General features: G+C 48.3%; 1 protein-coding gene across 1 annotated transcript; it reads left to right on the top strand.

Moving 5' to 3' along the window:
• Positions 1 to 567: 567 nt before the first annotated feature.
• SCNN1G (sodium channel epithelial 1 subunit gamma) lies at positions 568 to 26,406 on the top strand. Its single transcript, XM_057529366.1, has 13 exons — positions 568 to 629; positions 3,972 to 4,319; positions 6,297 to 6,606; positions 8,371 to 8,561; positions 9,559 to 9,662; positions 12,211 to 12,374; positions 20,395 to 20,493; positions 22,051 to 22,168; positions 22,743 to 22,821; positions 22,905 to 22,962; positions 23,151 to 23,209; positions 24,576 to 24,651; positions 24,929 to 26,406. Exons 2-13 carry the CDS (start codon positions 4,003 to 4,005, stop codon positions 25,307 to 25,309), a joined length of 1,956 nt encoding a protein of 651 aa, XP_057385349.1. The 5' UTR covers positions 568 to 629; positions 3,972 to 4,002; the 3' UTR covers positions 25,310 to 26,406.
• The last annotated feature ends 316 nt before the right edge of the window (positions 26,407 to 26,722 follow it).

Raw genomic sequence — 26,722 nt, 5'->3', positions numbered from 1 at the left:
TCTAAGCTCATGTCTTGTTTTCAGCGTGAATGCCTATAAAAAGACAGCTGAAGAGACTAAAGGATGAGCGGCCTGCCTGAACAGCCCTGCTGCCCAGGTGGGCACTGAAGTAGCCTCAGGCTACATCCAGGTCAGGAGGAAGCCAGGGGCAGGAGGCTACTTGGGATTTCTCTTGATGGTGGGGGCGGGAGGGCGCCCAACTGGACCAGAATGGAAGGCGCTGGGCAGTAACAGGGCAGCAGGAGGCGCTGCGAGGTGCTTGAGGAAGGTGCCGCACAGACCCATCTGGAATGCAGGGTGCAGGGTGGCCTCAGGGCGGCAGCAGGTGCTGCGCAACACCACCTAAAAGCACAGCGCAGGACGGGCTGGGGCGCAGTGCGGCCTCAGGATGGCAGGGGGCGCTGCAGAATCGTGGCCCACTCTGGGCTGCCGCAAGTCCTCGGCCGCTGGGGAAATACACCTGGGCAGGCGGGGGCGGGGGCCGAGGGGCGGGGCTCCGAGGGGGCGGCGCCCAACCCACAGGAGCCTTGGCCGCTGGGGCTGCGGGATGCTCTCGCTGTACGAGAAGCAGAACAGAGCGTACCCGGATCGCGCACACGCTAGCCGCGGACCCTTCGGAACTGAGTAAGGTGAGCCCAGCCGGGTCGGGTCGCACCAGCTCGGGGGTTTCAGGCACCGGAGTGGCCTCGGGGTCCCTGGGCTTCCCGGACACTGTCCTCCCGGTCGGCGGCGGAGCGGGCATCAGCCCGGGGCTGCCTCCCGGTACCTGGGATGCTGGGACACCTGCCCAAGCCCATTCGATCCAGCTTTCTGCTGTCTGCCCTCGCCGTGGCCCGGGACGCAGAGTTGGGGCGGGAGACGTTTCTGAATTACTCAGAAACCGGGTCTGGGGTGTCCGGGGCCGCGCCCCGCCTCGTCTCTCCACCCAGCACCCGCTCATTCCCTTCCTGGCCTTGGTGTAGACGCGTGGACCTGACCGCGATCGTTCCTTTTCCCCTCTGGAATGTTTTCTCTGTGGTGACTGGGGTTGCAGAATGTAGCAAACACTTGAAGCGGGTTGGTTGGGTTCTCTCCGGCGGCCTCAGCGCGGGCTGCCCTGGGGCAGACGTGGCTTCGGCCACAGCAGCCGGTCTCTCGGCGCGGGGAGGGCAGGGGCTGCAGAGTCGCCCCTCGGGAGGAGCGCGGGTCTGGCACCCAGAGCCCAAGGCTTGGGTTCCATCCCTGAGGTCTAGGGGATAGTTGAGGTCGGGAATGGGCGAGAGGGGTGCAGCAGAGAATCATGAGGGACCCCGGAACTCCAGAGAATTCTTTTAATCCTTCCTCCCGGTGTGGCATTGGACAAGTTGCCTAAACTCTGCACCTCAGTCTTCTCTGTGCCTCATATAATAATAATGGGGATTAAATAAGGTAATGTGTGAAAAGAGTAGGAGGAGGAAGTCTGGGAGTAGAGTAAGGGGTCAATAAATGATAGCTGCTGTTATTTCTGTTGTTCGTGCTGTTGCTGTTGTTGTTACTGTTATTATTATTATTATTTGAGGAGCAGTTTGTAGTTAAAGGCATGGTTTTAAATCCCAACTCAGCCACTTTCTAGGGTGACCTTGGGCAAGCTACTTAACCTCGCAGTGTCTCAATTTCATGTGTATAGTGGGGAAAATTATGGTGCCTATCTCAGAAGATATTTGTGGAAATTAATTGAGTTAATACCTGGCAAGTGCTTAGAAGAGTGAGTGCTTGGGTGTCAGCTACTAATTCTTCCACAAGGGCATCATGTTTAATCAAGCAGTATAACCTAAAGGTAGCTACAACCTTGCTTTGTTTATAAGTTGCAATGCTATTTGTGTGAACATGTATATGTTTTATGCTGTGCAAGATGGGTTCCCTTCTTTCACCTGTGGTTTCACTAACGCTGGTGGCTGATCCACCGGGGTCAAGGTAGTCCTGGGGAAGGGGCTGATGGGGCAGAGGGACCCCAGGAGTTATCTTCAGTGAGAAAATGGAGGGTGTGTTGACAGAAGCTTCCAGAATCACAGTTTCTGTTGAGCATTCACAGAGGAGAAAATCTTCCCTGGGTTGCAGTTTTATTTAACAGGAAATTTGTACCTGGATCTAGGTTTCTTAAAACAAACTCTTGCTAATTTTGGCTTTTGGATTGTAGTGAGAGAGGAGATGAGGATGGGCAATATTTTAAATGATAAAACACAGTAAATCACATTCCTCTTGCCAAGAGGCTTCTTGCATAATTTTGAGGGTCAGAGATCACAGCAAGATCATATACGTCTGTGGAGGGTTAGAGTGGTCTGCCTGCCTTTGGATGTCTCACCTTCCTCCCACAGCACTCTACATCCTTGCCATCAGAAACCTGAAACCCACTAACATCATTAACTTGAAAGCTTCCCACCTTTGCCCCAGCTCCTGATTTTGGATAATACCCCATGGGTTCATGGTGGAGAAAAATTATTTCCTCAATGCCAGAATCCTGCCTGAAGAATGTGATGGGGCAAACTATGGTCTTTGTCCCAGACCCAGGCCTTCTGGGGGGCATGGGGACTACCCTGTATATCCTATCCTACTAATTCGAGTATATCCTAATTTGCCTCTGTCACAGAGTTTCCATATACCCACTCCCCAGTACCAGTGCTCACCAATACTAGTGTTAGGAAGTGGCCACACTACCTACCCAGAGTTTGGAAATTAAATAGCTCAGGATTCCATCTCTTTCCACCCCCCACTTTAATCCAAAGGACTGTTAATTAACTGTCTTGGGGAGGGGGCAGCACCCAGCACAATACCAGGCCCCTCAAAGCATATACCATGGTGATAAAGGCTGCAAGATTCCAATCCAGCGCCTCCACTTACTAGCTGTGTAATTTTGCACAAGTTACTCCTCCTCTCTGAGCTCATTTTCCTCCTCTGTAATCTGGAAGTAATAATAATATGCCTACCTTATGGCATTGTTGAAACATGAACTGAAATATATAGAGAGATTATATATATTTGGAGAGAGATTGATTATATATATGATATATGGAGAGAGAGACTGTATGCATTTGTGAGGCTAATGAGACTATATATTATTTTAGTTCATTTTTTAAAAGATTATTATTTCACATTGTAAAGTTTCTGTAATTCAGGTGCAGCATGTGTATTGATGAACGCGGTCATTTGCTGTCCAACACTCTTCCCCAGACAAAGCTGTTATTACATCAAAGTGTATTCTCCAAATTCTCTTAGAATCAAGGAAATATGGCATGGTGCCTGGCAAATATTAAGTGGTCAATATTTGTAGGCTATTATTATATCAAGTGCTCTAGAAACACTAAGGGCTTGACTGTAAAGAGAAGTGAGACAGAAATGAAACAGAAACCCTCCACTTGCAGTAAATCAGCTGAGAAAAGGCTGGGAAGATACGGCTGGGCTGGAAGGGACTGGACATGGTCTAGGGTGGCTGCCCGTAAATTGTCTTGGCAGATTTTATCTGTTAGAATCGATTTGCAAGGTGCTTGCTCTGTGCCAGACGCTGAGCTGGGCACCAGAGGGCGGGGCGAGGCAGGAACGATGCCCTAAGGAAGGCAAGCTAATGGAGACACTAAGATAAGACCCCTGGATGCTGTAATCACGATGGAGCTTGATAAGAGGGGTGTGGAGGCTGATTGGGATGGGGTCGCCCAGGGGGCTCCTGCTCCAAGCACCCAGGGGAAGGTCCTGCAAACCGTGCAGTGATTTCACAGGTCACACCCCACCCAGCCTCCACACAGCTTGGCCTGGGGGCCACAAGAGAAGGAGGCAGCTCTTTGGCAGCTGTGGTGGCCCAAAAGCAAATATCCTGGAGCAAGGGCCAAGGCCTCAAAGCAGACTGTCCAGGCCAGAGGGAAAGAGGAAGGCAGCCTCTGAGGACATGAGGGCTGGTGCTTCCCAGCGCCCAGCCTCCGGGCTGTGCCCACTCACCTACTTTTTTTTCTCTGCCCCTCCAGCTTGCCTGCCCCGCCAAGTCCCATCTTCACCATGGCTGCTGGAGAGAAGATCAAAGCCAAAATCAAGAAGAATCTGCCCGTCAGGGGACCTCAGGCACCTACCATCAAAGAGCTGATGCAGTGGTACTGTCTGAACACCAACACCCACGGCTGCCGCCGCATCGTGGTGTCCCGTGGCCGCCTCCGGCGCCTGCTCTGGATTCTGTTCACGCTCACAGCCGTGGCCCTCATTTTCTGGCAGTGTGCCCTCCTCATCTCATCCTTCTACACCGTCTCTGTCTCCATCAAAGTCCACTTCCAGAAGCTGGATTTTCCTGCTGTCACCATCTGCAACATCAATCCTTACAGGTAAGAGGCAGGAGCAGGGACAGGGAGGAGGGGTCAGGCCCCCTCCAGGTGCCAGTGCCCCTCCCAAAGGTGACACGCTCCAGCCTGCAATCATGCTTTTTAGAAATTTGAATTCATTGCCAGTGTTGGTAAACTGCCCTCTCCCAGGTTTTAGATCTGTACCAAGGTTTCAGTCCCATCAGCTACTTCTGAGGATGGGCTAGCTCAAGGAAGGCAAGAGAGGGAGGCTGCAAGGATCACTTTTGCTTGGTGGTTGGGCCTGGAATGAACTAGCATTCCTCCTACCCTGGAGACACACACACACACACACACACACACACACACACACACACACAGCCCAGCTTAGCCATTTCCCCTGAGCTCTCCAAGCTCACACCCTCACTCTCCCCTGAATATGAGCTGGAGGCTGACTCAGACATGACACCTAGGTGACTTCCAGAAGCATCTCAGCTCATCTGAGTGAACCCAGCCCCACTAATTGAGATCACTGGGCTCTGGGCAGGATCAGCCCTTGGTACTGCCCAATTGTCTGCTGCAGGACCTGTTCTAAATGGGTCATTGGAATCCTTCTCAGGATTATTGAAAACTGATCTGTGAGGCAGATCAGAATCTGGCAGAATTTGTCAGAGCAGGTGTGAGGGTGGGGAGAAGGGAAGAGCAGGGGAGGAAGACCTTCAAAGGGAACTAACTCGTCCAGAGTCATCAATGAGTTGATGGCAAAGCTCAAACTCAACATCAGGTCTAAACTCATCCTCCACCTCCAAGTCTGTCTTTCTTTCTTTCTTCCTTCCTTCTTTCCTCCATCCCTCCCTCCCTCCTTTCCTCCCTTTACCTCACCCTCCCTCCTTCCCACCCCCCCTCCTTTCTTCCTTTCATCCATTGTTCCATAATCTTTTACTCAGCATCTACAAATTGTCATTCACTGTGCTAGATTCAGGGGCATGGAAGTGAATGACCCAAACACAGTCTTTGTCCTAGTGCAGCTGATGTTGTAGTAGAGGATTGAAATATTAACAAATATAATTACACTAATAAAATTAATAACAGTGATCATTTAACAGCATATATGTGATGTGTGTGTGTATATACATATATATATATATATACATACATACATACATATTCACAGAGATACATGGATGGATGGATAGATAGATAGATAGATAGATAGATAGATAGATAGATAGATAGAAAGAAAGAATAAACTCATTGACTCTTGCCAATAACCCCATTTTACAGGTGGGGAAACTGAGGCACAGAAAGGCTAAATGGCTCGTCCAGGGTCACACATCCAGAACCAGAATGGGAACTGGAACCCAGGTAGTTTGGCTCTGGAGTTTATACGCTCAGTCACTATGCTGTGTGGCCTGTGCCCCTAGCAAGGGAGAGAGAGAGTGGGGAGAGTTAAGAGGGAGGCCAGGACCATTTGGTATTGTAAAAATTAAAAGATGGTGTTGTTATGCTTCATGTAGTCAACTCCCAGATCATGCTTCTGTGTTCTTGGGGGCTGTCAAGGTAACAGTTATACCTCTTCCCTCCCAGCATTGATTCGAGGAGAACCCATGGGCAGGGGCAAGTATGCTGGGTAGAGACAGAGCCTGCCCCCTGGGAAGACTCCTGGTTAGCAGTTATTTACTTGTCTTCACTGTGGCTGGTTTATGGGAGGCACCTGACAGTCACCACTCCAGAAATGCTGGTTGGGGCAAACTCATCAACACACCCTGAGAGCAAGCAGACAGTGGTGGCAAAGGTGAAACCACAGGAAGTCACACAAGGGTCATATGGGAGCCTGCCCCATTTACTTGAGCCAGTGGTCACATTGGAGGGGACAAATTATAAAAGGCCTGGTTTGCTTGGCCAAGGGCTCTGGGGTGATGGGCACAGGCTGACGCACATCGATGGAAAGCAGCATGGGGAAGTGCCAGCTTTCTGCCAGAGGGGTTTCCCATCCCTGACTCCTCCTTCCCACCTTGACAGGTACAGTGCCGTGCGGGACCTTCTAGCCGATTTGGAAAAGGAGACCAGAGGGACCTTGAAGACCCTGTATGGCTTTTCAGAGATTACATCTCGGAAACGCCGAGAGGCAGAGTCCTGGAGTTCGGCCAGGGAGGGCACAGGGTCGAAATTCCTCAACCTGATCCCGCTGCTGGCTTTCGATAAGGGTGAGACAAGCAAGGCAAGGGACTTCCGCACAGGACGGAAGCGGAAAGTCAGTGGCAGAATCATTCACAAGGCATCAGACGTCATGCATGTCCATGAGTCCAAGGAGGTGGTGGGATTCCAGCTGGTAAGATGCACATCCTCACGGTTTCGGGGAATGGGATGGGATAGTGGGTCCAGGGAGGTTTCTCCTTTGCCATTAGCCCTATAATCCCACAGGAAGAAACACACTCAGTTAGGGTGAATCGGCTGTAGGCAACTGAAACTGATCCAGGCAATCTTAAGATAAAAATGTCTTAGAAGGTAACCAGTAGCTCATGGAGGCCTCCTGAAGGACAGAAATTAGGGAAGATCCAGGGATCCCAGTGGCGAGAAATGATGAAAAGTCGTTTCAGATACTGCTACTGGATTAAATAAGCTTCAACTGTTTTCAGTCTTTTTGTTAATCCAACCATAAAAATGGATTCAGATCCCATTTGGGGACTATCTGATTGGCCAAGTTTGGGTCACCTGATGGCTCACATAGGGTAGGACATCTTGATGGACAGTCTCAGCTGACTGTATCCAAAGGGTGGAAGGAAATTCTACCAAAACAAAATTGGGGTGCAGATACCAGAAGGAAGAAAATAGATAATGAGCAGGAGAAACACAGCGTTCCCAGCAGTACTTGCCTTCACGAGGTGCTAAAGCCTGACTTCTCATCTCTCCTTCTTGGTCCCATTTGAGGGACTCTGAAGAAGCAGCCATTCACCAAAAATGAATTCCATTGCCTTCCTGGCCAAACTCAACCATCACCCTCCTCTCTGTGTCCCAGCCACCTCTGCAAGATGAGAACTACCTCCACTTTATAGTCTTGGTTGCTGATTGTGAGACCTCATGGCTCTAGTTGCAAATCCTGGGGGAAAATGGCCCTTTCTCTAAATCATTGAGCCTTTTTGAAGTCTTCCTGGGTCCTTATATAAGATAAAGTTCTCCTTGATACCAAAATCCATCCTTTGGTGTTCATCTTTTAGGAGAGTTTTCAAGCCCTGTGTGATGAGAACATCTGGAATATACCACAATTTCCCTATAACACTCTCATTATTATGTATTTTATTTATGTATTTATTTATTTTTTGGCTGTGTTGGGTCTTCGTTTCTGTGCGAGGGCTTTCTCTGCTTGTGGCAAGCGGGGGCCACTCTTCATCGCGGTGCGCAGGCCTCTCACTATTGTGGCCTCTCTTGTTGCGGAGCACAGGCTCCAGACGCGCAGGCTCAGTAATTGTGGCTCACGGGCCGAGTTGCTCCGCAGCATGTGGGATCTTCCCAGACCAGGGCTCGAACCCGTGTCCCCTGCATTGGCAGGCAGATTCTCAACCACTGCGCCACCAGGGAAGCCCCTCATTATTATGTATTTTAAATGCTGGTCCTCCCAACTACCTTGTGAGGTGGGGAAGGATGGTATTTTGGTCAACATTTTGTAGGTGAAATAATGGATAGGTAATGCCTTGCCCAAGATTCTGCAGAGAGGTCATGGCAGAGTCTGGGCTAGAATCTCGATTTCTAGACTGTTGACCCAATAAGAAATGGTGAGGGTTGGGTGGGAACTCAGTAGCCATAATCAGTCGAAGCCTGGATGTCTGGGGACCCTGAAGAAGCTGGTTTTGCTTCTCGCTTGGTAAGGAGTCATGAGAGTGAGGCTCTGTGTCCTTCCTTACCCAGCCCCTTCTTAGTCCTTGAGGCTTGAGGATGATGTGTCCCAAGCCCCAGAAGTGAGAAGAAGCCCATCCTTGCCCCACATATCCCTCCTGTTCCCCTGAGTGTTTGATCTAGAGTTTCAGTTCCTTACAGTCCTTCTGAAGGCCACTGGTAGGGCTGATAGCTTCATCTTGGTGTCTCCTCCTATTCACAGTGTTCAAATGACACATCCAGCTGTGCAGTCTACACCTTCAGCTCGGGGGTTAATGCCATCCGGGAGTGGTACAAGCTGCACTACATGAACATCATGGCACAGGTGTCTCCGGAGAAGAAAATCAACATGAGCTACTCTGCTGAGGAGCTGCTGGTCACCTGCTTCTTTGATGGGGAGTCATGTGATGCCAGGTCAGTAGGGGAAGGCTGCTCTCTCAGCTCCAAGGACCAGCGGCTCTGAGTGCTGGGCTCCTTGCATGCACCCGAAGCTCAACTAGAGGTCTTGGGAGCGACAGGTGCTCTTCTCACTGACCCTGACTTTTGGAAAATGACTTATACAGGAGCTCATCTCTAGAGTCAGTGAGGAAGGTGGAGATGGTATAGAGTCAAAATATCCTTAAATTCATTAAATTACTCATAGAAACAGAGTAGTTGATGGTGGACATATAATCTTGTATATTACCATCACACATACCAGTGAGAACCACTGATCTAGTACAGGAAGGAAAGAAGAAAGGGAGGAAGGAGGGAGGGAAAGAAGAGGGAGGGAAGAAAGGTCTATGTACAGATGTGTGAACTTTCAGAACTTTCCACCTTTAAGATAACACTCAGATTCCTGGTAGAGACTGGGCAGTCATGGGACATTCTAAAGTGTTCCTGCTTATCTGAAGGGCTTTCTTCATTCTTTTGAAATACTAAGCCTTTCTATATGTTAGTTGATATACTGACCCTTGCAAAAACTGAGTGATTGGAATCGTGTCTCCCTGAAGGTTGGGTTCTAAAGTCAGTATAAGGACACATATGATGTGATTCCTTTTCTGGGGATCATTTGCTAGGAATTGGAATGGGAAAAAGTCAAGTGTTGGCTGAGAAATTCAAGAGTAGAGGAAATGGGGGGCAGATATATTGGCACAAAGAATGCCAAGTCAGGATGGAGATGGCGGTGAGAAGATTAAGAGGGTGAACAGAAAGCAGAGAGCGGTTCTACATCAACATGTGTCAATTGGACGAGGGGCCTTGTTTGTCATCTATCAGAGGAAAGATGGGGGAAGTAAGTCATGTCTATCATCCATTGTCCACAAAGGAGAGCTGGCCCATTAGCACTGCCCATTTGGACTTCAGCTCAGGTGCATGAGGGAGTTCCCGGCACGGCCCTTTTCTGACCTGTATTCTCCCCCCCCCCCCATAGGAACTTCACACGTTTCCACCATCCAATGTATGGGAATTGCTACACGTTCAACAATGGACAAAATGAGACTATCCTCAGCACCTCCATGGGAGGCAGTGAATATGGTAAGGAAATCTGCACCAAGGAGATCCTGGGGTGCTCTAATGGCAAGCATGCTGGCAGCAGGACAATTGGGGATGCTTTAGGCCTTCCAGAGATGCAGGCTTTCCCCACCGGCCAGAAACTTGGGGCACAACTTTTCTTCTTGCAGTGTTTCCATCAACATCCATATCGGTTCTTTCCTTCTTTATCAGAGTCTGTTTTCCTTTTTGACATCTCCTCTTTGCTTTTGAGAGAGCAACAGGGACAACCCTGGGGTTTCTTCTCCCAGGGAAACCACTTGGGTTTAAGCTTGTAACTGGAGTGAGTAATGTTGGGCAGGCAGCTTCCAGATGGGCTTAAATCTAGACGTGCTGAACAGGAGATTAGGGAAGCAAACACACCTTTATCTTGGTTAAGATGACAGATTCTGGAGCCAAAACCCAGCTCTGCCGCTCACTGTGTGACCCAGTGCAAGTTACACCCCTTCATCTATAATGAGGGAATAATAACAGTATCAATGATACGAGGTAATTGAGAAGACAAAATATAAAAAGCACTTAGAATAAGACCTGATACACACTGTATTAGTTTGGTTGGGCTGCCATAGCAAAATATTACAGATGGGTGACTTAAACAACAGACATTTATTTTCTCAGAGTTCTGGAGATTGGAAATCCATGGTCAAGTTGCTGGCAAATTCAGTTTCTGGTGAGGACTCTCTTGCTGGCTTGCAGTTGGCCACCTTCTCTCTGTGTCCACACATGGCCTGTCTTCTGTGGAGAGAGAGAGCTTTATTGTCTCTTCCTCTTCTTATGAGAACACTAATCCTATGGGATCAGGGCCCACCCTTATGACCTCATTTAACCTTAATTACCTGCCTAAAGTCTGTATCTCCAAATACAATCACATTGGGGATTAAGACTTCAACATACGAATAGGGTGGAGGGGGCAACCTTCGGAGAGATACAAAATTCAGTCCATAACACACACTAAGCACACAATAAATGCTAGATGTGGTTGTCATTACTACTATTACTACCATTACTACCATTGCTGCTGCTACTACTATCACCACCAATAATTACTACCTCCAGTATTAGTATTACTACTACTCTACTACTGTGACTTTTGTAGAGAAGGCAGGAACTCAACAGACTGGACTGGTTTACCCACAAAAGGAATTCTTGAAAGGTCCTAAACAAATTGAACATGATTTGATATATAGATATGCTCCTACAAGGAAAGGCAAGGTCTTGTCATGGAGGAAAACCCACTTGGATTCCTCATCTTTGTTACTGTATTCTCTGTGTTCTTACCAAATCTGCAAGAAACCATAATTCAGGGCACTCACGTCAGTGGGAAGAAGTAGTCTGGGAACTGTTGCACAATCCTGGCTCTGCTGCATGTGGGCTGTGTGACCTTGAGCAAATCACTTCACCACTCTGGGCTTTGTTTCCTTTACTTACAAATAGAAGAAGTCAGAATAACTCTCAAAGTTCTCTTCTTTCAATTCATATAGGCCCTGCTCTCATTTGTTTACCAAATGTTTATTGAGTGTCTTCTGTATGCCAGGCCCTCTTCCAAGTCTTCGGGACACAGTGGTGAATAAGACAGATGCCATCTCTGCTTTCAGGGAGCTTGCATTTTGTTGCAGAGAGACAGATAAATGAGTGAACAAGCACATAGATATTACCTGGTTATCAATCCTAGCGAGCACTATGAGGAAAACAAAGCAGCACCAGGGTAGAGAGAGTGGCTGGGGCTGAGATGGGGGGTTTATTTCAAATAAGGAGGTCCAGAAAAGCCTCTGGGAGGAGGGTTATTTAAAGATGGAAAATACGCATTAAGGTCCATAGAAGAGCATTTTGGGCACTAGCAAGTCCAAGGACCCCAAGAAGGAAATGGATTCGGTGTGCTCTAGAAACAGAAAGAAGACCAGCGTGCTTGGAGCTTCGTGACGGAAGGGGAGAGTGGAATGAAGAGGGAGACATCATCATCTCCCTGAGAGCCACAGTCAGGTTTCTGGACTTTATTCTACGGCGGCATCCCCATGTATGCAATGAGATGCCACTAAAGAGTTTCAGGCAAGGGAGTGACCTGATCTGATTCCTGATTTTAAAAGGTCCCTCTGGCTGCTGGGCTCAGATTAGACTGCAGGCGCAAGAAAAACAAAAAAGTGGGAGCAGGGAGAGGAGTTAGGATTCACCACTGGTGTCTCTCCCTGAGGGTTTAGGCAGCGACAGCTCTGTGTGTCCCTTTGGGTGCCCAGCAGAACTCCCCATCTCAAAGGACCACATGGAGATTCATGTCTTGGGCAGGGTAGTAGTTTTCCTTATGCTTAGCAAACCTGCAGTAGTGACACTGTTTCTGAGCCCTATTTTGTGCTAAGCCCTGGAGACAGAGCAGTGAACAAGTCAGGCTGGAGTTTCCAGTCTCACCCTTGTCTACCTTTCACTTGTGGGAAATGCCTGGGTCTTGGTTTTGAGACTCCCAGAGCAGTGGGAGGGGTAGGCTACCACCAGGGAATGTTCTCCTGGCTTTTGACCACAGCAGGCTGCCTTATCCTCCCAGGGCTGCAGGTCATCTTGTACATAAACGAAGAGGAGTACAACCCCTTCCTGGTGTCCTCCACTGGAGCTAAGGTGATTGTCCATCGGCAGGATGAGTACCCCTTCATCGAGGATGTGGGAACAGAGATTGAGACGGCCATGGCCACCTCCATAGGGATGCACCTGGTAAGAGAATATTCTGATTCCCGTCGGCTTGGTGAGGAGGACAGATTTTGTTGAAGGATAACCAGTGAGGTGCAGCTTATGGAAAAGAGTGTTGGTTTCAAAAGGAAGCATGGTCTAGTATTTTCCAGTGGTTACCCCAGTGGTCATTGTAGTAGTTATACTAAAGGCTGTCTTTGTATCTTTTGTATGGATGAACAAGGACAGGGTGCCATTTTGGATAAGAATTGAAGGAACCTTCCTTGTTCCAGAGACAAATGTCAGCATTTATGGAACCCGTGCTGGTCAGACACTAACTATGTATTTGTCACTGATATAAATAGAGCAGATTAACACCTTTCTGGGACACCTAGAGGCCACTGGGGCATGTAAACCGCTATTGGAAAGTCATTGGGCCATCAAAGGTCTATTTGGACCATCCTACTTCCATCAGTTTCACCTCATTTACCGAGAGCCACTCCCCTCAAGTCTTTGACATTTTCTGACCTCACTAGGTGCTGAGAACACTCATACCTGTCAACGAAAGCACATCTGGGCTGCAGACTCCAATCCCTGAGTCAGTCATGCCCAGTGGAAGCAGAAGGGCAAGGCGAGGAATGGGCTTAGACGCCCCTGGCCACGCTTGTACAGTCTCTTGTTTGCAGGCCTGGGGTCTTTTTATGCCAGTCTCTGTCTCACTCTGTCTCACTCTCTCATTCTCTGTCTCTGTCTCTTGCTCTATCTAATAGAATTAACGATTAAGTACTTATTTAAAGGGAGTATATGCACAAAGTAAAACACCCAAACAATACAAGGAGCATACCATGCAGATGTATCTCCCTTCTATCCCTGACCTCTGGTTCCCTCCTTCCTCTGCACAGAGACTATTGCTGCTGCTTCTGTGTTTCGCCAGGGATGTGATAGTCTTCTTCAAGCATGTGTGTGGGGGTATAAGCATTTCTCCTTTCATGCAAATACAAAATACTGTTCTGCCCCATTTTTCACTTGATACTATGGCTTGGAAATAGTTCCATATGAATACACATGTAGATTCTGCCTCATTCTTCTTAAAGACCCATAATATTCCATTGTGTGGATAAGTTATTGAAGCAATTCCCTGTTGATAGACTTGAGATTGTTTCCAGGTACAACTAAAAGCAATGGTGCAATGTGATGTGTCATCGATTGCTTCCTAGAAGTATATCAGTCAGTATGCATATTAGCCAAATCGCCCTCCAATAAGGTTGTACCCACACGGGTATTAACCAATTTTTAATCTTTGCTAATCTGTCAAGAAAAAAATGGTATCTATTATAATTTTTGACAGTCATTCTTAGTGGCATTTTATCACCTATTTATGGAGGAAAAAAATCTCCTTGTGGACTCTTTGTTCATGCCTTTGTTTACATCCAACCTTAGTATCCCAAATTAAACATCTTAGCCTTCATCCCTCATAAATTTTTCCTCCAGAACAGTCGTTTCCAAACTTGTTGATCTGTAGATTCAGATCTGCTGAGTCAATATCTCTGAGAGATGAGCCCAAGGATCTGTACTTTTACCAAACTCCAGTGGTCATTTCAAGAGGCCACAAACTCAGGAACCTCAGCTTTAGACACCTGAGTAGTTCAGAATGAGAGAAGAAAAGTGTGTCTTCCTAAGAGAAAGTCAAGCTAGGATGACACCAAAGCTTTAGCACAGCCATAAATGATGGCTTCAGAGTGAGTTATAAAGTGATATGGTGGGCATTGGGGCTTGTATATTTCTCCATCATCTATTCATTCAACAAGCATTTTCTGAGCACATCCTGTGTGCTAGATGCTGGGCCTACATCAGTGTCCCCAGGACTGTCACTGTCCTTTTAGAACTTAGGGTCTAGCAGAGAGAATCAATAACAAACAAAAAATTGCACAGGTGATTAACTCTAATCATCATAGGTGCTGAGAAGGAGAAATACAGGATGCATGAGAGCATATCACAGAGATGCCTGATTTAGGGCTTTTTAATAGGGAGAAGAGGGGAGCTCAAGGGGTGCTTTCCTGAGGAAGTGGTATTTAAGTTGAGACAGCAGAGAGGATAAACTGGCATCTGTGGCTTCGGTGCCTCACCATGTCCCATCGAAGGGCAACCCTGGACAAGAGAGAACATCAGGTTGGCGCATCTGTGAAGCCGTGTCATTTAGTGGCTTTGCTCAACGTGGGAAATTTGTTCCAACATGAGAAGTGTTGTGTACCAACTTGGGCTGTGTGAATGCTGATTGCCCAAGGAAAAATCTTGAGCCCCAACCTGCTCAAACTGTGGTTTGAAAAGACTTTAGGTTACTACCTTTTTTTTGGCCGCACCGTGTGGCATGCGGGATCTTAGTTCCCCAAACAGGGATCAAACCCATGCCCCCTGAATTAGGAGCACGGAGACAACCACTGGACCACCAGGGAAGTCCCTTTAGCTTACTACTTAAGGAACCAGGTCTCTGATTCCTCTGTTCGCTGGCAGATTACGAAACTCCCAGATCAGAATAGTGAACATTTTGATCCAACGTTTCTCAGGCAGTTTTATACCTTGAAGAAGCACCTGGGATTTACAGCACATTCTGACCTTCTGCCTCTCGCAGTATCTGCAAACTTAGAGCTTGGGAAAGTACAAGAACTAAGGAATTGCCCTCTGGTTTTCTTCTCTGAGCTTAGAAAAATATCCATCACACTGTTAAGCAAATGCTCTCTTTAGCAATGATGGTAAACAAAGACATGGGTCGGTTTTCTGCTACACTTAATTTGAGATATACAAAATCAAAGCCACAGAGCAGGGTCAGGAAGCTCTAGTTCTGATTTATGAGCATTTAAAACAACAAAAAAACTAGGGATTACTGAGAGGTCACCAGCAAGTCACTAGCATAAGTCCAAACAAACTAGACTTCCTTCCTTTCTTATTTATTTTTTATTTAGTTATTTATTTACTTTCGATCGGCATGTTAAACTGGTAGACTCAGTTTGTTAGGCAGTTGGTTAACTAATCTTCCTTCATTCACTGAGGCATGTGTGTCCAAAGCACTGGATATTCAGAGATGGATACAACAGAGCACCTACCTTCAAAGATTCACCTTTAAGAGAAGATAACATACCTTTGCAACGCAGGTCCAAGCTCTGTGGGAACAGGGACCTTCTCTATCTTGTTCCCAGGCTCAGTTCTTAGAACGTAGTAGATCCTCAGTAAATATTGTTGGATAGATGGATGGATGGTTGGGGGCCAGGACAGAAGCTTTTGGTGAAGGCTTTCTAGGTGATGGATTCTTAAAGGACAATTGTCAGGCAAATAGTATCAGGAAAGGCTAGTCCAGACAAAGGACATAGCAATTACAAAGGGGTCGCAGAAATGATTTGAAGCCATGTAGTGAGTCATTCTGAAAAACCACTTTGGCTGAAGTGCAATCAAGATACCGGAGACAGCGCAATATTTACAGTAACACTAGAAAGAAATGATGAGGCCCTAGCTGAGGCAATGGCTGTGGGGATGACCAGAAGTGAATGGATTTGAGAGATATTACAAGCAACAGAGTTTGACAGCCGAGGTCACTGAGGAAAGGCCAGGGGGAGTTAGATTGATATTTAGGTTCTGGCTTGGGTAGTGGGGTGGATGGAAGTGCCAGGTTCTAAATTAGGGAATAAAGAAGGGTAGGTTTGGGGGAGAAGATGACCACTGCAGTTTGGGACATACCCAAGTTGTTGTGCCTTTGGGAAATCAAGGTGAAAACGTCCTGCCAATAGATGCTGTGAACCTGGGGCTCAGGAGAAAAATCCGGGGGCCATGGCAGGGTTGAGGGTGGGGTTACATCTAGCATAATTCTAGACTTGGAAAGAAATGCCATCACCCAAGACCTGAGACAGAATGCAAATGTTTAAGGGCTGAGCAGAAAGAAAATGGAGAAATAGAGGGACCAAAGTAGCAGCAGAAGCTGGAAAGGGTTGGTGTCAGAGAAAAGAAGAGGGTTTCCAGGAAGGTATTAGCTAGGGTGCCAAACGCAGTTGAGAGGTCAAGCGAGGTAAAGGGCAAAAGCTGTTGGGTTGGACAACCAAGAGGTCACCGGTTCTCTGCCAGAGCAGTTTTCAATGGAAGGAGTGGAACAGAAACCAAAGTACAATGGGTTGGATCACGAATGAGAGATGAGGAAGCGGGCAAGGGCAAATTCACCCAGGGGAGTGTGGAGCCAGGCCCCGGAGAGGGGCAAGACTTCACTGTCATTGCAAACCTTACTGTATTTTTTTTTTTAAGATTTATTTATTTATTTTTGGCTGTGTTGGGTCTTCGTTGCTGCGCGCGGCTTTCTCTAGTTGCAGCGAGCGGGGGCTACTCTTCGTTGCGGTGCACGGGCTTCTCATAGCGGTGGCTTCTCTTGTTGCAGAGCATGGGCTCTAGGTGCGCGGGCTTCAGTAGTTGTAGCACGCGGGCTCAGCAGTCGTGGCTCGCAGGCTCTAGAGTGCAGGCTCAGTAGTTGTGGTGCACGGGCTTACTTGCTCCGCGGCACATGGGATCTTCCTGGACCAGGGCTCGAACCCGTGTCCCCTGCATTGGCAGGCAGATTCTTAACCAGTGAGCCACCAGGGAAATCCTCCCACTGTACATTTTTATCTTAAAGCATGCACACACTTCTCTTCACAAGCATATGTATAACAGGGATTAAGGGCTCAGACTTTGGAGCCAGACAACTGGGGTCCAAACCCCAGCTTTGCATTTTGATTGTGTGATCTCTGTGTCTCAGTTACCTCATCTGTAAAATGGGGATGATAATAATGTTACTGCATAGTCTGGTGAGAATTCAATGAGTCGATTCATGTGAAAATTGAAAACAGTGCTTGACATGTATTGGGTGCTCCAAAAATATTGGCTATTACTATACACTTTTTTAAGAAAAGAGATGTGAAGGGAAGGAAAAATATTTGAACCAAAAAGAGGGGTTAGGGAAGATTTTTCTTGTCCTCGTGATACCCTTCTGAGTGAGATATTGAGTAAGATATTGATCTCTTCCATATAGTATATAGAAAGTACTAATTATTTGCCATATGTGTTGCAAATATCTTTCCCAGTGTGTGCTTTCATTTTAGTTTTCATTATGCTTTTTCACATGCAAAAACATCAGATGTTTACATAGTCAAAATCTTTGTTTTCTTCTTTAGTCATTATGTTTATTGAGGATTTTCCCTCTTTGAGATCAGATACTGAGCTGATTTTCCTTCCAGTTATTTTATTATTTCATTTAATAGTTTAACCCACTAGAATTTTATTTCTGCAGGATGTGAAATGCAGAATTCCTCCAAATTCTTAACAAGTAGTCCTAACTTCATATGTTGCATAATTCTTTTTTCCTCCATTGATTAGAAACGTCAAAATAACTTTTATAATTATTTATATCTATAAATTATTTTATAACATTACAAATAACTTTTATAATTTACTACAATTTAAAAACAGAACAAAATAAAAAAAGAGTTAAAACACCCTAATTCCACCTAGAGCCTCCTGCTGCCACCTGGGCTTTTCCCTGGCACAGTTCATACCTTTAAAGAGGGGAGCTAAGGACTCTGTGCAACTGCTCTCCTCCCCCAGGATTCTCAGAAGGAAGCAGATAGGACCTCATTTTGATAAAAATGAGTCCTGTTCCCACATACACCCACATACAACACATGTGCACGCAGACGCCTAATCACACCTACACATACCTGTGCATGCCACACACATATCTATCTATCTATCTATCCGTCTAAACTTGCACACACTCTCACACACACATACATATATACCCATTCTCATTTTGGGGTCCCTAGGGGTCAGGACAGAAGCCAAAATGTTTCCCCACCCTGTCCAGATCAGCACTTCTGGTAAACTGACAGTGAAGTGGGGGAGTGAAAGGCGGCAGGGGAGAGAGAGCGAGAGCAAGCCAGGGCTCTGTCCAAGTTCATCTAGCTGAAGCTTTGAGAAGCTAAAGACCTCTCTTCCCCTCTAAAAAGGCCATTTGCCCCATCTGCCCCAGCCCCAGGTGTTTCAGGAAGTAACCTGAATAACCCAGGAGCTCTGAGTTTGATAAGCATCGTTGCAAAGTAAAGGGCCATTGAGTACTCAAAAAGCATAAAAATCACAATATGACTTCCCACAATCGGTTTTCTGGAAGTGGTCCATGGGCTGGTTCTCAAAGCAGAAAGAGCCTCAGCCACCTTTGCCAACTGCACAGGGCTTACCTGCGTGGACGAACCCTCTCCCCTAGATGCCAGGGTGTTGAACTCTCCCCACAGGCAGGTAGAGCCCGTAGCTGATACTCTAGGCTCTGTGGACATCCTGGGCCTGGGGTCTCCAAGGGACATCCGATCAGGGAGACTGCTGCTTGGAGAAGCTTAGAGGGTAGCATTGAATGGAGGTGCCCTCGAGGGAAGCCACTGCTTGGCATCTTCGTGCCCAGATCCCAGCCCAGCCCTGGCATGCACTAGAGGCTCTAAATCAGTTTGCTACCCAGCTATTACAGGAATGAAGTAAGTCTGTTTATTCTGTACTGACATGGAAAGACACTCACTCTTTATCATTAGTGAGAAAAGGACATTGCAGGGCAAAGTGAATGTGTGATGTGTGTCTGGATCTCAGGATCAAGATCTGACCTGTTGGAGTGGGTACCCGGGGGAAGAGAGGAAACCAGACGGCTACTTTCTTCTCTGCTTCTTCTGTTTAAACGTTTTAAAATGAGCACTGTCTTTTGCCCCAGAGGGCAAATTAATTTGCAATTAATTGAGGGAGACTAATGGGTCAACAGATGAATTATAATACAAACAGAAAGAGATAATAGCCACTTGAGATATCTGTAGTTTCTACCTGCGCCAAACTTCTTGATTCCTTCCCCCCACCCAATCACCTTTCTCTCTGTTCATCCACTCTTCAAAGGAAAAAGAATTTTCTTCCCTCCCATAAATCTGCCATCCATTTGCCCTTTACCCTCCCCATTTCATAAAAGACAAAACAAAACTCTTTGTACACACACACACACACACACACACATACACACCTCAAATCTTAGCTATGATATGGTCACAATATATTCAGTTGTTATTCCCCCTTGGGAGACATTACCCTTTTTTTTTTTTCTTAATTGGCTTGTCTGGATTGTTCCTTTGCAGTGACAAATATGAAGCTAGAACCAAACGTAGTAAGCTATAATAAAACATAATTTAATAAGGCTTTCAAACAGTGAGTTACGTTGCTCTTACCTCCTCTGATCAGGGTATCATTCTGCTCTGCTGGGTATTCTTTGGTCCTCTCTAAGAAAGTCCATTTTTCACGTCAACTTCTGGGACCAGAAGACAAGAGGATAGGAAATGAGTCCTTCATTGAGACAAGGACCCCGTGCAGCAAAGTCACTGCTCATCTTTCTAATCCCTCCAGCCCTTCCCCGTGGATTCTCCAGTGGCTCACTTCATTCTGAAAACCAAATCCAAACCCAAATTTCTCAGCACAGCTTAGGAGGCCGCCATGATTTGGCCTTGGCATCCCTCTCTGACCTCATCTCCAGCGACGGCTCTCCCTTTTACCACGTTCCGGCCACCCTGGCCCTCTCCCGCCTCCAGCCTTGCTACTCCCTCTGCCTAATCCTCTTCCTACCTTTCTTGGCAAGTCCAGCTCTTTGTTGCCATTCCATGTCGAGCCAACATGTCCTTTTCTCAAAGACATCTTCCCTAACCACTTTTGGGAAGACTGCCCCCTCCTCCCAACCCCTCTCGTCTCTCTACCCAGTTTCATTGATCACTATCAAAAAAGATCCAAAATGATTTATTTGCTTTTTGACCATCTGTCTACCCCACTAGAATGTGAGCTCCACAAGAGCATGGAACTTGTCTATTTTGATCATTGTGGATTCCATAGTGCCTAGAATAGCATCAAGCTCCTAGTAGGTGCTCAATAAATATTTGTTAAATGAATGACTGGGTAGCTGCTCAGCTCCTCGAAGCTGCTAGAAATGCCCCTTGTCTGGGTCCTGGGGGAGGTCAGGGCTGAATGTGTGCTGCTGTGATTACAGACGGAGTCCTTCAAGCTGAGTGAACCCTACAGCAAGTGCACGGAGGACTGGAGTGACGTGCTGATCACGAACATCTACAATGCTACGTATTCCCTCCAGGTACAGGCTGGAGGGAGCACCCAGCCCCGGGTTGTGGCCTGGACCCAGGAAACAAAGTTATATATAGGCTGGGGTGTGTCTGGGACTGGGAACTGAGGTTAGAATCCTGGGGTTCATCCAAGGACCTCAAGGGCAAATGATGCCAGCTGGTTCTGGTCCTCTTCAATCCATCTGTAACCAGAGCTTGATTGATTCATTGAGGTTTGCATGGAACAGAATGTACAGCTGAGATCCACTTCCTAAATGGGTCTTGGCGAGTGAGGGACCGGAGGAGGAAGCAGCCTGGGAGAGGCACTGGGTGAGGGGTGCCCTTCACCCGCTGATGGCTTTGGGCAAGTTGTGTGCTCCTCAGCAGTCACTGGGGGAGTTTGGATTGGATCAGGGGCTGCTAAGTGGCAGCTCCCAGGTCCCTTCCACCCTGCTCACCTGGTTTTTCTGGATGATGTTTAAAAGTCAGGAAATTTCTGAGAAATCTGGAGAAACCCAGATTTCTAGCTTCTCTTGAAAAACAAGATCTGGCAACATTGGGCCCGTATTCCTACAGGATAAACAGTGGGTGGAGTGGCCTTATCAAACGAGACATGTTCTCTGGTTCCCCGTGGTCTCCACCACCCGCTAGTGTATTACCTGTGTCAACCCTTCAGTGAGATCACCTGTTACACTGCCTCCTTCCTGTTCTGGCAGTCTGCCCTTCACCTCCCACCAGGACACTAAGAGAGCCAATGAGAATCATCCCAGCAGAACAAAAGGACCAGGCGCCCTGAGTGCACTGAGTCCACTAGCTTCCACCAGAGCTGAGCTGAGGGGTGGTGGAGACACTGAGTGAAAAGAGACTAGTAGTCAGACAATGTCTGCTTGTAAGAAATAGAAACACATTCACACTGACTTCAAGACCAAAAAAAAAAAAAAAAACGGGTGGGGGGGTCAGCTCGTTGGAAAGATACTCTGGATAATATTTAGTGAGAGGCTACCATTTACAAACACTTTACATCTTTCAATTCATACTCACAACAACTTCATGAAGTAGGTCTTGTTATACTTATTTCAAAAATGAAGAAACCAAAGCATCAGAGAGATTAAGTAACTTGCCTGAGGTCACACAGCTGGGTGGTAGCACAGCTGGTATTTGAACTCAAGCAGCCTGCCTTCCAAGCCCACACCATTAGCTTTTATGCTATAAGCTTCATGGATATTATGATCCCCAGGGATCCAGCCTGGAGGGCTTGGACCTGAGAATCGGAAAGTTGGGGGCTGGGTTTATTTCTCTCTGTTTCTTAGCACCTGCTCCAAGTTTCCCACTTATCTCTGGGTCAGCACTTACATGATGGAAAATGACCACCGCACCTTAGCTCAACCTGGCCTCCACGTCTGTTTAAATTCCCAATAAATTTTCTAGCTTTGTCCCTGTGGCCCTATCGGCTGTGACATGAGGGGTACATTTATGCTGTCTGCCAAGGCTGTGGGAAGCTGACCCTCTCCGACTGAGGGATGTAGGGATGGGGTCTCCGGCATCCACGTGCAAGGAGGTTAAGGGAATTCCTGGGTCTTGTCTTTCAGATCTGCCTTCACTCGTGCTTCCAGGCAAAGATGGTGGAGAAATGTGGGTGTGCCCAGTTCAGCCAGCCTCTACCTCGGGGAGCCAACTACTGCAACTACCAGCAGCACCCCAACTGGAGTGAGTGAGACCCATCCCCGCCTTCCACACCCCAGGAGCGGGGTCAGCCCAGCCCTGGCAATAGCTAAGGCGCTCCCGGGACCCTGCCCCTATGGCCTTTGGCCAGAGGGAGATATTGATAGAGAGACACCGACCAGTTTCACTCCTGTTGTGAAGCCTGGCTTGAATTCTACTTTCTGATTAAGGAACAAATGCTACACCCCAGCTTGTGCTAAAACCTTGACCACCTCTGTCAACTCCAGGAGGTAGGAACTATTGATAGTATCCTCTGACAGAACAGGTAACTGAGGCTCAGAAAGGTTAAGCAACTTGCCCAAGGTCACACAGCCAGGGAGCAACAAAGCTAGACCCAAAGCAAGGGCTGCTAACCTGCCCCCGACCCCAACTCATGTTCTTAGCTGTGGCAGTATTCTGTCTCTCAAAATCACAAGCCAGAAATTGATTCCAGAGAACTAGTGTTTGTAGAAAGTGGAAGGTGAAATCATTAAAAGGAGACTATGGGGACACCACTGGAAAACCCTAGGAAGGCTCCTGTGACCCCAAAGCTCATGCCACCCTGCACTCTGTCCCTCAGTGTACTGCTACTACGAACTGCACCAGGACTTTGTCCGGGAAGAGCTGGGCTGCCAGACGTTGTGCAAGGAAGCCTGCAGGTGAGTGGACCCAAAGCAGTGGGATGAGCAGGGCTGGGCTGGGCCAGGCCACCCACCCTCACTCCATGCCCTTCTCCACTTAGCTTTAAGGAGTGGACACTGACCACCAGTCTGGCGCAGTGGCCATCTGAGGTTTCCGAGGTGAGTTCTCTGTCCGCTCTTCCCCCTGGCGCCCTCAGCCTGGAACCTCATGTCCTGATTGTGTCCTCTGGCCTCAGGGGTGATCCACAGGGGAGGCCTGGGTCAGGGGCTGGGGCTGAGAGGGGAGGGCAGAGAGGCTGGCTCTGGTCCCTCCGGGCATCCCCAGGCCACTTCTTTCTCCACCACAGAAATGGTTGCTGTCCGTTCTCACTTGGGACCAAGGCCAAATAAAGAAAAAACTCAACAAGTAAGTTGACCTCCGCCCTGCTTCCTCTGCTTCTGCCGGCCCCCGTCCCAGCCTCCTCACTTGATTCCTCAGTGCCAAACGCTCTCCTTTGCATTCATTCATTCATTCATATCTTTATGCAACAAATATTTACTGAGTTCTTATCATGAGCCAGGCCCTGCTCGAGGCCTGGGGCTCTCAAACTTTTTGACCATGACCCACAGTATGAAAATACTTTTTCCATTGTGGCCCATTGAATACGTAACTGAAATAAAATTGTCATGAAACAGTACTCCCTTATGATGTACAATGCATTCGGGCTGCTTCTCAAATGTTGCACACTCGGGTACCAAACCAACTGTTCACATCCATCCCGATTGGTGACAGCACAATTCTGAATGATTAGTGCCCATATCAGTTGATAAAAATTTCGAATCTCTCTGTGGATGCAGTCTGATCTTTCCTATTTCATTTTGTAAAAGGTACTGGTCATGACCCAGTAAGTTTATTTCATGGCTTCCTGATGTATCTTGACCCACTTGGAAAAATACTCCTTTTGAGCCATGCAGCTTCTAATTCCACTTGAATTTTCCACATCAAAATTCACTTCCAAGGGACCTTTAGCAAAAATCAGCCAGGGCAGAGTTCAGGGACCTCAGCAGATGGAGACAAAGATGGGAGAGGGTGGGGGGATTGCCGTGTGAACCCACATCTCTCTGGGCCACTACTGTCTCTACAGTGCCCAGCCCTGGGCCAGATCTTTCTAGGTTTGAATACCAGCTCTGCCAATCATGAGCTGTGTAGTCTTGGGCAAGTTACTTATCCGATCTGTGTCTCAGTTGCCATATCTGTAAAATGGGTATGATTAAAACATACCTGCCTCATAGGGTTGTTGTGAGAATTAAATAAGTTGACTCACATAAGGTTCTTGGAACACATAAGGTTCTTCCAGTGCTTGGCAACACAGGAAGTGGTCAGTAAATGCTAGCTGTTATTATGGTTATTATAATTATGACCTTATACCCAGCCTGCCTCGCTCATTTACACCACTTGCCTGTCTCCCGTACATGTTTTAGACTGCAATCGAACAACTACAATGTCAAGGTTTAATGAAGAACATTGTGCTGTGGGAATGCAGCTGAGGGAACTTAGTCTACAGGTGGGGAAATGGTTTTTGAGTGAATGAATGAACCAGCCCCAGGCCAGAGGTGTGCTCTGTGGTGCAGAAGGAAACCCATACACCAGGTTCTAAGACCCTGTGGAGCTCAGAGCCTGGTCCGTGCTGGGGACTGGGCAGGAGAGAGAGAGCCATGCTGAGAGGCTGTCCATCTGGTAGAGTGCAAAGGCCTCCAACTCACCCTGGCCCCGCCTATTGGAATCTTTACAGGACAGACTTGGCCAAACTCTTGATATTCTACAAAGACCTGAACCAGAGATCCATCGTGGAGAGCCCTGCCAACAGCGTGAGTGGCTTCCTTCTGGGACCTGTCCCGGGTCTGCGAGTGTACGCATCTGCCTGGCCCTGGGGAGCAGAGCCAGACTGAGCTCGTAGGGCCACCAGAGGCCAACCAAGCCTCAGATCAGGCAGAGTAAGAGGAGACAGGAAGGCTGTCCCCATTTTCCCCCAAACCTGTTTGGGGCCAGGGCTAGCCAGTGACTCCCTTGGGAACTGGGGTCTTGGCATGAAGCCAGCTTGGCGGGGGGGTCCCTCCTGATAGTCTGGCTTGGCCTCCCTTGCAGATCGAGATGCTTCTGTCCAACATCGGTGGCCAGCTGGGCCTGTGGATGAGCTGCTCCGTCGTCTGCGTCATTGAGATCGTCGAGGTCTTCCTCGTCGACTCTCTCTCCATCGTCGCACGCCACCAGTGGCGCAAAGCCAAGGAGTGGTGGGCCCGGAGACAGGCACCCCCCTGGCCCGAGGCTCCCCCCAGCCCTCAGGGCCGGGACAACCTGGGCCTCGATATAGACGATGACCTGCCCACTTTCACCTCTGCCTTGTGCCTGCCTCCAGCCCCAGCAGCCCAGGTGCCGGGCACGCCGCCCCCCAGATACAACACCTTGCGCTTGGAGAGGGACTTCCCCAGCCAGCTCGCGGACACTGAGGTGCCAGCTGAGTCCTGAGGCAGGCTGGGGAAGAAAGACCGAGCCAGGACCGCCAGCCATGGTCTGAAAGCTTAGACCCTGTCTCCTGCACACGGAGGGGATCCTCTGCACCCGCTCTGGGCTTTTCAGAGACATTGACTACAGGTCTCCTTTGAACAAGGCGGGGCCTGGGCACGTGCAGGGGACTGTTGGACCCCACCCAGCAATGCTCCCAGCCGCCCAGGATGAGATAGTTCCTGCAGCCCAAACCCTTAGGACATCTGCTACCGAGACAGATGGGGCCCAGGAAATGCGGCGGCCCCGCTGGACAAAGGCCAGGAGTGAAGCCTGACCGAGTTCTCCGCCAGATCTTCAGAGAGAAAGACTCCTCCAAAGCCCCGAGCTGGGGGTTTCAGCCACTCCCGCAGCCTGGGCTGGGACCCAAGGATGTGACCTTAGGTGTTGAGGCCTGACAATCACTGCCTGGTGCCAAAGATAGGAAGGAGGAAGCTCCGGGCCCGGATCGGTTCTGGAATAAACTGCTTGGTCACTGACGTGGGGGCGAGGTCTGCTCTGTGCCCTCAGGCAGGAGCTGGCCCAGAGTGCTTGGAGCCTGTAGAGGGGAACGGTGTACTGGAGGGAAGCCTGGGGGGTGTGACAGGAGGTCCTCACTCCAGGGGGGGCGTGGGACATATTCTGGGCAGCCAAGCCAGTGCTCTGGGCCCTTTCCCCGAGCAGAGAAGGGCCAGGTAAAGGACACTGTTGGACACTACTGTCCAGTGGTAGCCCGAGGCATAATGGATTATCTCTTGATGACCCGACTCAGCTACTCCTCCTCCAGGGCAGACCCCGTACCCCCACCAATGGCCTGAGCCTCGCCGACAAGCCAGCCACGTACTCACGCCTTCCAGGGAGATAATAGCTAACATGTGTTAAGCGCATAGTAGGTGCTCAATATCAGCTCAGGAGCAGTGTTCTGGCTGCCGTCCTAAGCACTCACAGAGGTTGGCATAGGAGCCTGCAAACAACCACACACAGACCAAATCCTATTTTTGCTTGTGATCTAAGAGTGAGTTGGATGGTTTTTGGGGTTTTTTTTTAATATTTTTAAAAATATCAAAAGAAGGACAGTTTGTGACCTGAAAATTACATGCAATTCAAATATCAGTGTCCGTAATAAAATTTTATTGGAACACTGTCATGCCCATTCGTTCACTCATTGTCTATGGCTGAGTTTGTGCTACCATGGCTGGCAGAGGTGAGTAGCTGCAACAGAAACTCTACAGCCCCCAAAACCGAAAGTATTTATTCTCTGGCCCTTTACAGAAAAAAATACCCGCCAAGCCCTGAACTAGCACAGTAAGTGGGTATCCCACTGTATGGATGAGGAAACTGAGGCATAGAAATGTTGAGTTACTCGCTCAGGGTGACACAGCTGGGAAGTTGCAGAGC

Source organism: Balaenoptera acutorostrata, chromosome 15 (genome assembly GCF_949987535.1).
Source record: "Balaenoptera acutorostrata chromosome 15, mBalAcu1.1, whole genome shotgun sequence".
In the NCBI taxonomy this organism is placed as follows: Eukaryota; Metazoa; Chordata; class Mammalia; order Artiodactyla; family Balaenopteridae; genus Balaenoptera; species Balaenoptera acutorostrata.
The sequence above is the reverse complement of the archived record's forward strand: the minus strand, read 5'-3'. Positions and strand labels throughout refer to the sequence as shown.